Source organism: Carica papaya, chromosome 9 (genome assembly GCF_054855325.1).
Source record: "Carica papaya isolate Zhongbai chromosome 9, ASM5485532v1, whole genome shotgun sequence".
Taxonomy (NCBI): Eukaryota; Viridiplantae; Streptophyta; class Magnoliopsida; order Brassicales; family Caricaceae; genus Carica; species Carica papaya.
Genome location: NC_142317.1, coordinates 34,582,625 through 34,596,563, shown reverse-complemented (window position 1 = coordinate 34,596,563; position 13,939 = coordinate 34,582,625). Strand labels below are relative to the sequence as shown.

General features: G+C 34.0%; 3 protein-coding genes and 1 non-coding gene across 4 annotated transcripts; 2 read left to right on the top strand and 2 right to left on the bottom strand.

The window, feature by feature from the left end:
• The first annotated feature begins 323 nt into the window (after positions 1 to 323).
• On the top strand, positions 324 to 3,751 carry LOC110807632 (NAD(P)-binding Rossmann-fold superfamily protein). The gene is made up of 5 exons (XM_022032804.2): positions 324 to 597; positions 695 to 910; positions 986 to 1,105; positions 2,593 to 2,865; positions 3,418 to 3,751. The coding sequence occupies exons 1-5, from the start codon at positions 493 to 495 to the stop codon at positions 3,580 to 3,582; spliced, it is 879 nt and encodes a 292-aa protein (XP_021888496.2). The 5' UTR covers positions 324 to 492; the 3' UTR covers positions 3,583 to 3,751.
• A 1,263-nt stretch (positions 3,752 to 5,014) lies between these two features.
• TRNAR-ACG (transfer RNA arginine (anticodon ACG)) lies at positions 5,015 to 5,087 on the top strand. Its single transcript has one exon. It is a non-coding gene; the product is annotated as a tRNA-Arg (tRNA).
• A 290-nt stretch (positions 5,088 to 5,377) lies between these two features.
• Positions 5,378 to 9,181, bottom strand: LOC110807595 (uncharacterized protein At4g18257-like). Its single transcript, XM_022032765.2, has 3 exons — positions 8,679 to 9,181; positions 6,974 to 7,291; positions 5,378 to 5,725 (listed from the first exon to the last, which is right to left on the bottom strand). Exons 1-3 carry the CDS (start codon positions 8,954 to 8,956, stop codon positions 5,566 to 5,568), a joined length of 756 nt encoding a protein of 251 aa, XP_021888457.1. The 5' UTR covers positions 8,957 to 9,181; the 3' UTR covers positions 5,378 to 5,565.
• A 402-nt stretch (positions 9,182 to 9,583) lies between these two features.
• On the bottom strand, positions 9,584 to 13,813 carry UREG (urease accessory protein G). The gene is made up of 7 exons (XM_088211156.1): positions 13,655 to 13,813; positions 13,388 to 13,585; positions 12,563 to 12,623; positions 10,973 to 11,174; positions 10,541 to 10,662; positions 10,322 to 10,426; positions 9,584 to 9,821 (listed from the first exon to the last, which is right to left on the bottom strand). Exons 1-7 carry the CDS (start codon positions 13,714 to 13,716, stop codon positions 9,738 to 9,740), a joined length of 834 nt encoding a protein of 277 aa, XP_088067282.1. The 5' UTR covers positions 13,717 to 13,813; the 3' UTR covers positions 9,584 to 9,737.
• Between the last annotated feature and the right edge of the window lie 126 nt (positions 13,814 to 13,939).

The following is a 13,939-nucleotide window of genomic DNA, read 5'->3' as shown; positions in this document are numbered from 1 at the left end:
CCTGCCTGTCTTAAATCTGTTTGTTATTTTGCTCCAAGGGTTAAATCAATTTTTTTCTTTTCTAACTCTGAAATTGATGTAACTTCATTTGTGAATAAAAAACAAGTCAAAGAGAATTAAGTTTTTGAGTGATCTGAAGACAATCAATCTCCTATTTTATTTTAGAACAAAATGAAACCAAAAATGATAATATATATTTCAAACTAAAGGGAAAAAAAAAATAGATTTTTTGAAATTTGTATAGTTTAATAAATTAATTTACACTCTGAATCTTGTAAAATTAATAGTTCAATCGTCAATTGCCACACTACACTCAGATATTCTTTTCTTGTGATCCCAACTGTTCTCTTCTTCCCTCTAATGGCTTTTACAGCAGAAAATATTTACTGACATTAATAAATCAATTGATGGTTTTTGGACTACCCACGAAATACAGTCCATCACTAACATCCATTTGGAGTTTTTCTGGTACACAAAAGAAAACGTGTATCAATGGCCAATCCTCTCCTTCTCAGATATTCTTCTACCTCGGCTCCATACCTTCTCCCATTCACTAGACCCTTCTCTGCAACCACCTCTCTCTCCTTTTCAGTCAAGGTAACACTGCTACCCAATTCCCACAACTCCCTTTTTTCCTTTATTTTCCCGCGTTTTCTCAGCAACCAACCACTTTCTCTTCTCATTCGTCTGTCAGATGGAGGGTGGTGAAATCACCCAGAAATTTACAGACACAACCCAAGTAGTAAATGAGAGTGTGAAGAAGAAAATTTTTGTTGCCGGAGCTACAGGAAGTACAGGGAAAAGGATCGTCAGGGAGCTGCTGTCGAGGGGATTTGAAGTCAAGGCCGGGGTTCGGGATTTAGATAAGGCGAAAACTGTGCTTTCTGACGACAACCCAGCCCTCCAAATTGTTAGTTTCATCATTTTTTCAATACAAAATTTTAGCTTGAATTGGGTAAATTCACTGTCCTTAAATTTGTTGCAGGTGAAAGCAGATGTAACGGAGGGTTCTGCTAAGTTATCTGAAGCTATAGGTGATGATTCTGAAGCTGTCATATGCGCTACTGGATTTAAGCCGGGTTGGGATTTATTTGCCCCTTGGAAGGTCAATTATCTACTTATTCATTTGTTTTTCAATACAGTTGATATACTATTTTATTTCACTTATACTGTATGTATCGTTTCTAATGTCCCATTTCCTATTTACTTTTTCTCATTACTTTTTTCAATATTGAAATTCATTCAAGTAACAGAAGTAGGAATATATGGTATGAAATTAAATATGCTGCTGGCAATAATTTTGGAACTAGTTTTGTGCTTTTTTGTTCTTTTTTTTTTCTTTTGAGGAACCAAGATTGCCTTTTGATTTCTTCTGTTAGTCTTTATAACTTTTGAATTTGCGCACTCCAATTCCTTCTTGGAACTTTAATCCCTGCTGGTTATAAAATGAAGTACATCAACCTTTTAAGCTTACACCATAACTGTGACTGCAACTCTTCCATTTTCAGGAAGAGCACGTCTCTGTGAGAGGAGTAATGTACTACCAATTGATCTCTTTTATATACTTAGCTTAAACAATTAGTTGCCAGCCTTATTAAATGTTTTTACTTCATGAAGCACTGCCATGGTTTTAAAACGTGTTGGCTGAATTCAGGATTAAAAAAAAAATTCTGTGCTGGTTTGAGGATTTTCAAAATCATTGTCATATAAAAGTGCTGAGGTTGTTGAACCATGAGACTGAAAACAAGTGTAGTAATTCAAAGCATGTTGAAGAGGAAGAAAAATATTAGAAAGGGATCGTGCAACAGGTTAAACTAAGTTCTGATATTGCAAAATTAATGCCCTTGAACTACTTATTTGTTACAAGTTTATGCATTTGCCAAATTCTTTTGTAAAGTTTCATTAATTTCCCCTCCTTGTTTACTGCTTTTGTTAGTGCATTCCTACTGATCTCTCACTAATCTCACTTGTCTATTTGTAAAAACATGTATAGTGCTGTCTTTTTGTAAAGTGATCAAGTATAAACAACAGTTTTCTATAAAGCACTAAAAACAAGTTTTATTCTTTTTAAACTCCATCTTCATTTTAATGCCATCTTTAACTTTCTTTTTCATCTCTAACTACCGTGGATGTCTTTTATGTGTAAATATATACAAACTTAAGAAATGAGAAGTAAAAAAGGCTTTCATGTGGCTAACATAGCCTAATTTCTTCTTTTACAAGCAACACTTGTGGAGCTAATTAATGGTATAACTTGATACCTGTAGACTGGCTTATTTATATTGATACAGTAGAGTTGCCGGAGTTAGCCAAATGAAGAATGTCACCAGACCTCCCATCTCACTCCAAATTGTATCTGCTAGCTGAAGTTGCATCTGCAGAGAATGTGTCGAATACTTCTTTCCTGTAAATTTTACCGATTAGCTTTATCCAGCAATTTATCCTGCATAGGAAAATTTTTATCCTCCACTTGAAAGTTTGCTAGTTGTTAGTTTGGTGTTCTCTTGTGTTTCTAGGTCAGCTGCAACTTTTCTTTATGGAACTGTTTTATGGTTTAGATTATTGTAGTTTATGAAGATCATTCCATTTCAGGTTGATAATTTTGGCACAGTAAATCTCGTGGAAGCATGCCGTAAAAAGGGTGTCAACAGATTCGTACTTATTAGCTCCATTTTAGTTAATGGAGCTGCAATGGGGCAGATTTTTAATCCTGCTTACATCTTTCTCAATGTTTTTGGACTAACCTTGATAGCGAAGCTTCAAGCTGAAAACTATATCAGAAAATCTGGTATTAACTATACAATTATAAGGCCTGGTGGACTGAGAAATGAACCTCCAACAGGGAATGTTGTCATGGAGCCTGAGGTAATCACATTCATCTAATCTCTTTTGGAACGATAACACTACTGTTGAGTTTAGTTTAAATTTCATTTTTCGAAATAAGAATGGGAATACAACATAAAAGAGATAGAAGTTGAATAAAATAACATTCTAAATTATAAGTCAATTTCATGTCCAGTTTAAGTTAGATGTTCTTGTGATTTTTTCATTGATAAGTGAGAATACAAATTCATCATCAGAATTGGAGATATGGGTAGAGTGAATTCAATTATGTACCAAACATGTAAATTATGACCAAGTTTCTATATATGAAATGTATGAATCGAATGAGAATTGAATACATTTAAATCAAACTCAAGATACCATTACTAAAAGGATATATAAATACTAATTCTATTTTTGGGAATCAGAAAAGAGTAGCAATAAGGCCACCTATAAACATATGATGTTATTGTTATTGTTACGTTCTTTCGTTACTAGGAGTTAAAATGGGATTTTAGCAAGATCTTTGTGATTATTCTTTTGCTGTTTCTCATGAAGTGATGACAAACTATCCCCCCCTCTCTTCCTTGCTAGGATACTCTTTACGAAGGCAGCATATCTAGAGACCAAGTCGCAGAAGTTGCTGTTGAGGCATTACTTAATTCTGAATCGTCTTTCAAAGTTGTGGAGATAGTGTCTCGTGTTGATGCCCCAAAGCGCTCATACAAGGATCTTTTCAGTTCTATTGAAAATCGATGACTTAATAGGTGTAATACTATGCATGCAGAGTAATATTTTCAAACTTATTTCTCCAATTCTTTTTTGTTTTTCGAATGACTTCCTGTTTTTATATAGATAGTCAAGTGACTCTCGTTACAATGTATTCCAGTTCATAAAGGCTGTAGATATGGTTATATATTTTGTGCCATTACTTGAAAATTTAGGGTGATTTTGTGATTCTATTTTATGTTAGAAGGGTTGATTAGTATTGACAGTTGCCTCTTCTCAAGAACAAATCCTAGATAGCTAATTCAAAAGAGGGTATTAGAAGTGATAATTGAGTGGGACAAACCCAATACAATGTGTGAATTAAGAATATAAGATGTGGATTGAGACAACCTCGAAAGTATAGAATTTTGTAACTTCGAGAAATAAATGTTATATCAAAGAAATAGGATTCTCCAACAGAGAAAATGAGGAAAAGACATGATTCTTACATTGTTATCAATGATGCTGAAATAAACTTATAGATGAATCCTTCAAAACAAATCAATGATGAATTGAAGAACTCAAATAAAAAAGGCCAACAGAGAAGCTGCAGCGGCAAGTGCAGCAGAAACTCCGACAATCGATCCAGCACTTTGCATGGGTGAGGGTGAAATTTCTCCAGCACTTTCAACTGCAGAATTGACTCCAATTACAGAAAGCCCTAGAATAATCATAATGTTGATGATAAAAACTATTGCCATTTTGCTACCCTCCATCTCTCTTTACTTACAAATTTCTCTAGACTGGAAGTAGTGAGTTCTCTCTTGTGTGGGAATGAACACTTGGGCTTCAAATCCTCTTTATAAAGATGGATTAAGTTCTAAGTAATTAAGTTTGCCAGCTGATTAGTGCTGGTTGTCTTATTATTACTTCACTCCACTTAACTTTGAAACACCCTGGACTCTCTAACCTAACAGCATATCCTTGTCTCTAATCATTGCCAAGCATCTCTCTCTTAATTAATTTTTACTTTAATCACTAATTAACTACGCGATTAATATAATTCTTTTATAAAAATTTGTAGATTCGAAACGAAATGTACTCTGTGTCTATATATATATATATATATCATTCAAGTGATGAATATATATATTTTTATTGAAAAAAAATCATAACAACATTTAAAAACAACATTCTAATTGGCTAATATGTAACATGGTTTTCATATAATCATTAGAATTTCTTGAGAAAATGGTAAAACTTATTATTTTTCGGAATTATTTCATATTTACAGTTCTTAGTACTATTTAATTCTAAATTTTTATTTTTTTATTTTTTAAGTTTTAGTTTTGTGTAATATATATATATATATATGGGTTAAATTCTATGATTGAATTGCAGAACAAAAGAAAATTGAAAATAATAAAATAATCGTGATGACCATACGAAGATGAGTAAATTATGTATCGCTTGCAGCATCCAAGACTCCATGGCCCAATGGATAAGGCGCTGGTCTACGGAACCAGAGATTCTGGGTTCGATCCCCAGTGGAGTCGATTTTTTTTCCCTCTTTTGTCTGTGGAATTGAACAACTCTTTCTTATGTGTTAGATTTATATGAATTTCTATATATTTATGTTGGCTAATTAATAAATAAAATAATAATACAAGTAGGAAATCTTCAAATATTATTTTTAATATTATTTTTTTTAAAAATGATTAATTTAATATTATTAATCTACAAATGTTCAACTCTTACACGTATCAATTAAACAAATATATGCATAATATATATAAACAAATATATGCAACTTTATTATGCATGTATGGATTTCTCACATGTTCGATGCCAAAAATTCAAAAGCTCATTTATTGAGAAAAAAGAAAAACCAGGTGCAAATTTACTTAAAGGACTCTGAATTACATAAATCACAAATACACAATTACAAGCTCAAGCCCCCTCTTTTCTTCCCTTGTTAGGCTTGAAAATTCAAACAATTTTCTATTCTATTCTCTATCATCAAATTCCTTTTTGTCATGTTTGCTCTGGGTTGGATGTAGCTTTCAGCTTCTCCAGCTGTTTACGAAGGTACGCCTGTCGCAGTTTCTCACGCCGTGCCGCTGCTTGTTCCTGCCTGTGCAGTTTCAGCTCTGACACTTTTTCTCTTGCTTGATTTGCTTCTTCGTGAACTTCCCTGAAGAAATCCATAACCAAGATAGTCAGGGACTAGGTCTTGATATCAGACAGTTACCACAGTGATTTACTTAAAGCAATGAGTGAGAGAGAGAGAAAGAGAGAGAGAAAAGAAGAAAATATCATCCAAACAGACATAAAAGTTCATGGCTTTAGCTTTCCTTACAATGGATCTGGCAAAAAAAACATCATTTTTCCGACGGGATTTTGTTTAAAATTTACAGCAATGAGTGTCAGTGCTGCCACTAACTTTTCATAAACACGACACGAGATCTTACTGTCTACATACATATTAATTGCTCTACAGGAAAATTTTTTGATTGAAGCTCGACAAGAAAATTTCAATGGAAGCTTGAAAAAGAAATCTATAATAGAAGGCGTCCATCGCTACAAGGTCATGATTTCCTAACTATTGCAAGAATTATGCTTAACATAAACAACATTGTGTCTTCTACCAGCCTGATCACATATACAAAGTTAACAACTCCATCAGTGCACCACATATAAGCAAATGTAGAAGCCAAAGCATACACTTTCCAAGATGTCCTTAATATCTATTTTACTGTGTTCAGAGTAAATAAGCAAAACACCAACATTGTGTTAGTGGTAAAATAAACTATACTCTTTTCTTGATTTAAAAAAAAAACTGTAGTCTTTCCTTAGAAAAATAATAATAATAATAATAAAGCTTTAGTCAACATATATCTATTTTCAAATAAAATTATTCTCCTAGCCCACATTAAACTCAATCCAGCAATTCAGTCCTCGTACACCAGACAATGTCCTTAAGAAAGCAACCTAGGTAGTGCTCGCACAAAACTACAAACCTTATGTTTTGTCAAACTGCTTAGTACTTTTTCATATGTTAGCAGCATCATTTGCTTTCCCCAGGTCTTACTTTGGACCCTCCCAACTTCATACTCCTCTCCCTTTCCCAAAATCTAGAATCCTTCCTCCATCCTTTACTCCCCTTCCCATTACTCAAAGAAAAGAAAATACTAAATTTTTTTCCTGATCAAAAGCTTAATAAACACTTCAAATATACCAAAATAAATTTATCCACTTTCAAATTATGATCTCATGATGTTAATTTGACCTTTTGGGCAAGAAAAAATAATAATAATAAATGATCCGTAACAAGGCCATAAAATTAGTTTTAGGACAACATGTAAACAGTATATCCACATATCTAGAAACAAAGAATAGTATGAACTCCTTACAAATGCAAAAGAAAAATAGCAGTCTTTACCTCACCAAACGCTTGTGTTCATTGTTGTCCACTGTTCCAGTAGTCCTCCCAGGTCCCACAAATTTTTTGTCGAATAAAAAAGCAGTATTCTCACCATCTTCATCTACAGGTGGTTCTGATACTGAAATATCATGTGCTTGTGACTGTTGTGATTCATCCTGCTCAAGACCCTTGCGGAAGAAATCAACACAATATTTCTCTTCATCCTCCTCATCAGACAGCTCCCCCCTTACAAGCTTTTCGTATAACTCAGCCTTCTTCTCCAATGCTGCATAACTAGCTGACCCATCATTAACTGCTTTAAGCTCAAGCTTGTCCCTACAGTCAGATATGAAAAAATTATCCATCTTAGCAACAATATCTGCAGGGATTTATAGCCAATTACATCAAATGCATTAATGCACAGACAAATATCATATCTGTATGTATATATAAGACGTAGAGTTTGCAGACTGAAAGAAGAAATTGTTTCTATTATTTAAGAAAGAAATACAAATATTTTCCCCAACAAAAAGGAAATACGAAATGACTAGAACAAACATTGAAGAGTAAAACATTCTAGAGAGTCCTTGTTTGAGATGGCCAGTTTAGTAGCCACCTTTTCAAAGTAAAACAGCACATAAATATTAAAACAGAAAATGTATTACTCAGTAGAATTTGTTATCTGAAACCCTTTATATGAAAAGTTGTATCTACAAGGTAATTCTGTGAGCAAGAAGCAGACCGACCTATGATATCACCGCCCTTGTCTCTATGAATGCAATAGTGATTCTCTGATGGTGCTAAAAGAGTCAACATCCAACTAGCCATCTTACTAGATATGCACATATTGTGTTATAATCTCCTATGAACAACCTTCTCCAGAATAAAATGGCAGTCTGCCCCATTGTGTATTCGCACGTTATGAAAGTCAGATTGTTGGCAATATTAGAGAGGGCACATATCACAATATAATTGCAAAAGCTTCTTTTTAATCAAAACAAAACTTAGTTGCTACAAAAATGCTATAAACCACAATAATCCACAAAACAGTATGAGCTGTAGCTCCTTACTTTGTCTCAGCACTAGAACAAGGACCTACACTTTGCATTCAACCTTTCTACCTTGATCCCCTGCCAAAAGACCACATAAAGCAAGAAAGAACTACCCCCACAACAACAACTCTAACCAGAGTTGTACTTCAAATAAAAGGACGCTGGGTCTAGTTATTCATGAACTCTAAAATTTAAAGGCACAAGGACACAAATTCTATTAAGAGTCTACCGCTTGCTAAAATTCCAACTTATCAAGTCAACCCAATACTATGCATTCCCCTAAAGTGCATTATCTGCTCCAACTATCAAGCATCACTTGGAATGCAGATTAAAATTTTTTTTTAGACAATCAAATGGAGTTTAAGTTAGCAATAGCAGACTACCCATACGCTACAGAAACAATAAGAAAGTAAAGCATCAACCAGTTGGATTTATAAACTCCATTGATATAGTAACTATTATCATATTCATTCCCAATAATCACTTTATATAAAATCTTTTTTCTTTGCTTCATTTGAGAACAACTTCGAAGCTGACTAATTACGGGTTAATGTGCGATTAAGTTGGGATACAAGAATTTAGATAAAAGAAAAACGAAGGAAACCCTAACCCTATTTCAATAATAAGAAAAATTCAGAGATGATTAGAAAAACAAGAAATGGAACACATACTTGTGAGCACGAGCTTCGACGCCGGAGTTCTTCTGGGAGAAGGTATCAGGTGTAGTGATCTTGGCTTTGGCGCGGTGGAATTGGATATCAGGACCCGCGAGTTCTTTGGACTTTTTGAAGTCAAGTTGGGACTGATATAACTGGGCCTTGAGCTCCAAAATGGAGGAAGCACCGACCCCCTCGATAGCGCGGTGCTTCTTAGGCATTATAGATGATTCCGTTAGCCATCCTAGCGACTCCATCACCACCCTCTTCTTTCCTTCCTCTTCCCCTCCCATTCCTCCCTCTCTGTCTCCCCAATTCCCTCCCTTTATATGATGCAGAAGTAAAGGTATGTGATTATATATACAAAAACAGTCGATGATTCTTCGATTTCTTCTTCTTTTTTAGAGAGCTGGATTGGTTCCGTTACTTCTTGTGCTCGTTATGAAAATCCGACTGATCAAAAGTTCCTGCTTCCCAAGTTTGTTGGTTTTTTCGTTTGTAGACGTTTTAATTGGTCTCAGGCTTAGCCTATATATATATATATATATATATATATTATATTTATTAAAATTATATTTTTATTAATATATTAATAAATTTATAAAATAATAATTTTTACATTTTTAATAAAAGTTAAATTTACTACATAGTTTAAGATTTGGAGCAGCTAATATATACAAGCAAATACATATAATATATACATGTACATACATGTATATATATGGTTTAATCCCTTTTCTTCTTCAGATTCTGCCATTGTAATAACTGTGATTTTAGTTTAAGATAAAAGGAACAGGTTGGTTGTTTTACTCATACATATGTAATTAATCAAGGTTTTAAAATTTAGCCTTTAATTGGAAAACCATTTTGTTTGTATTCTGCAAAATCCAACAAAACAAAAAATCTCAAGAACAAGAACAAGAACACAAGAAATTACTTAGAAATTAAGTGGAATCCGAATCGAAACACAGCAGAAGAGTTCAATCTTTCATCGTTCTGAAAAGGGAATTTTCGTTCCCTCATTTTGTAAACACAGCATTAAATCGAACCAGACTGTAGTATCTCATTCGAACGTCAATGCTGCTTCTTGCCTGTTGCTACTTCCCAAGCCTGCAAAATGTGGTTCACAATATCCTCCACTCCAACCCCATGCTTCACCTGCAGAATACCACATTTCAGTGTTGATATTTCAATGAAAAAGAAAGCAAAAAAGTTCACCATCGTATGGAGATTTTCTCGGTGTTTGGCTCTGAAAAAGAGCTGAATTCGTTGAGTAATGTATAACAAAGAAGATCTCGGTTGGGTGTTTTCACCAGTCCGAACTAGACCAAACTAAAGTCTGATGTAGTCTTCCCATCTGACTCTGAATAGTTCCATTTCTGCTCCAGTCTTGATCAAAAATGAATACTCTGTTGTTCTCTTAATTAATTTTCGTATTAGTTTGAGAGTTAGTTTTATATTAGGTTTGGTTATTTTTTTGGTTTTATAGTTAGAAGAGTCAAACAAATTATTTTATATATTTTATTTTTAAATAAAGTTTATGTTAATTTTACATTAAAACATACTTTTTAAAATATCGAACTCGTCTTTGTTTTAAAAGTTTTAGCTAACAAACACCCCTATTTCACAAGAGAAAGGAACAAAGAACTATGATCAACCTGGGCAAAGACAAATGGCCCTCCATCGCGCATCCTAAGTGCATCACGCTCCATGACAGACAAGTCCGCACCAACTGCTGGTGCGAGATCAGTCTTATTAATTACCTGTAGCAAAATCCAAGAATACATTTTAAAATCAAAATGCATAGCATGTTTGGCAAGCAAAAAGATCCGACAACTGTAGGACAGCAGTATCCGTCAATACAAAACATCACATACTAAAAGATCAGCTTGAGTGATGCCTGGGCCGCCTTTCCGAGGAATTTTGTCACCAGCAGATACATCGATTATATAGATTATATAATCAGCCAGTTCTCTGCTGAAGTTAGCAGCTAGGTTATCTGCAACCATACAAATTTTGCAAAGATCAATGAGAAATTAGTTTCACCAGAAGCGCCATTTAAGAAGACAAACTACAGATTGATGCGTATCAGGATCAAAATTTTGACCAAGTTGAGTTCTGACTTATTTATATGCTGCAGAAATATTTCCAAGAGACATGATAGTCAACCATGACTCATTAGTGATCACTATCCAATAAAGTTCAGTACTTTTTCCCAAAAAGTTTTGATTTGTTTATAGCTGTCCAGCTTGAAGTCAACAGTTCAGCAAAAAAATAGATATAAAGAAAAGACTTTAACAAGCATTTACCTCCCCCAGATTCACAAAGAAGAATATCTGTCTTATACAAGTTAGAAAGCTCTTCGAGCGGGCCAAGATTAATACTAATATCTTCACGGATTGCAGCATGTGGACAGCCACCTGTCTCCACTGCCCGTATCCGTTCCTCCGGAAGTGCTCCATTCTTCACCAAGAACTCACCATCTTCTTTGGTGAATATGTCATTTGTCACCTGAAGAGAACTCATCATAGAAATAAGAGAAAATAAGAAAATTGTCAGAGGATTTGGTAGCCTCAAAAGTAAATAATGGTTATAAGACTTTCAATAGAATAAATAGCAAATCCAAATATCTGCATAGTGAATGATACAATTTTTAACATAACAGCAAAGAATTGTCATAATTCTCAGAAATGTCGATTCACTACTTTTAATGCTTATGTCGGGAGGTTCAATAAATAATCTCCAGGCTTCCAAGTTGACACAAGATTCCAAGACTTGCAACATTCAGTCCATCAGTGACCCTGGGAAGGCACCTAAGGTATTACCATAGGAGCTCCCTTTTGTCCTATTTAGACTGGGGTTAAGAATCAATATCCAGTAATCAGGCTCGGGATCCTTTCCGACCAGACAGCCTAAATTACAAAACCATGCTTCTGCTTCATGGAGGCTGGACTGTCGAACGGGAGACAAGTTCTTAATCATTCATTTTTAAAGGCACAGGAACAAACAGTTCCGAACAAGGAGGCATAATTGAGACATTATACTGATTAAATTTTCAAAATGGAAATATATCTTAACAAAGTAAAATTGCTGCTTGTGAGATAACTACTTTAAGAGTTCATAGATGCTTAATAAGCAATCTGGAACTTTTTTGAGAAGCACAAGCACGGCAGAACTTAAACCCCTTTATTCAAGTACTAAATCTATGGTTGTAATAAGAGCTCCATAGAAAGTTCAATAATTTCAATATCATTTTTTTCATAAAAACAATTTCAGTATTAATAAGGCAAGAAATATATATATATATCTATATATATATATTTCAAATAAAAGGCAAGAAGGATATATAGAATGACTGTTATATTTGTGCATGAGAAATTGTACATGTAGCAGTATGAAGTTCTCAGAAAACTTCTACACCTTGTAACACAGGGTTTGTAAATTTCAATCTGCTCAAAGAAATCCCATAACAAAGCCAATTACAAACTTTGAATAACTAATGAGTGACATTTGCCTAGAGAAAATTTTGAAGCTGGTATTCTTCCTATCTAAACTAATAAGATTTCTTCAACATAGCTGAAAGGTTATGCTTCCTAAATTGGTGCAAGCATTAGCCATGTACCCATGTTGAATTATTAGAACAATATAGTGTATATTAGTGCAAGAATTATTAGAAAAATGTAGATTGAACCAGCTATTTCAGTTACAACATGGTGGTAAACTTCTTTAGTTATGTACAGCAAAGTCTCATAGTTAGCCCTTTCTTTCCTGCCTGTAAAACTACATTAGCTAAGAATCAGAATGGCAAGAATTGCTGAGTTTTAACATATAGAATCTCAATAAGATGACAACTTATGACTAAAGGCCAGTGTAGGGAAATCATTATAGATGATACTTACTGCAGCAAGACTGTATTTGTCCCGCAAGAATCTACAAAGTGCCAGCATTAGAGCTGTTTTCCTGTATGGTGCAAAAAATTATCTCATTGGAGCATGATGCGTCTGAGAAGTTCAAATAAAAGTGAAAGCTAGCAAGGAAAAAGATTATGATAAAAGGATAGACTTATAGAAGTCAAAAGAAGGATATGCTCCCTATCCATGCCAGAAATATCAAGACTCATTTTTTAAAATGTAGTAAACAAATGGCAACGCATTAACCAGAAATGTCCAAAATCATGAATAAAAGCATAAAGAGAAGAAGGATCTCAAACAGTTGAGAAAATTAATCCTCAATATGTACACAATCACATAGAGTAAATAGTAAAATGAGAAAAAACACAAGATTTAACGTGATTCGACAGAAATGCCTACGTTCACCGGTAAAATTGAAAAAAAAAAAAAAATTCTATTATGATAAAAATTGAGATTATATCACCAATAAAGTTATAAGTTTTTGTATACATAAAATATTAAGATTTTTCTCGAAATATTTCCAGAAGATACCGCAATATTTCTCAAAATATTTCCAGAAGATACCGCAATATTTCTCAAAATATACACAGAAGATTTCCAAATAAAGTCACACCAACACAAACTATAGGAGATTAAACAAAACAAAAACAAGATGACTTCAAGGCTATGTTTGGAGCAAACAAATTTGTATATGCGCAATCCATCTATAAATTCAGTATTATGCTATGAGAGGATGGAGATACTCACAAAACTTTTATAAAAAATGGTGGAGTTGATAAAGAATTTACTGTAAAATAGAGAAAGAGGAGATACCCAGTACCGACAGGACCCCCAATACCAACAGTAAAAGCTCTCTCATCGAAATTCCTGGTGAGAAGTGGTGGAGCTCTTCTGCTGAAGTAGCCAGGCGAGTAAATGGGTTCGTGCGAGTGTGGCGCGAGTCCATCGTGGCTATGGTAGACTCTCCCATCAGGACCAACCCATGATGTCGTTGAATCTTCCTGAGATTTCCTGTCAAATAACTTTACCAGTAAGCAGGAGAGTGATAAATGAAAACCCAAAAATTCTGGAGGAGATTACTCGTGGGTATGGTGGTGATGGTCGTGATCGTGGTGACGGTGGTCGTGATCGTGAGAAGCCATTGACTGAAAACTGAAGTCTGCTAAGAGTGTACTGCGGTCTCAGACCTTTGGGTTTGCTCTCTTTTTATCTCAAAATTTTTACTTCAGCTTTAAAAAGAAATACTTTCAAAAATCCATTTTAATTTTTTTCGTAAATTATTAAATTATTTATTTATTTGAAATATTTAATTTTATAAATTTGAGAAAATTTAAATAAGAAATATTTATTTAAAAAAAATTTAAA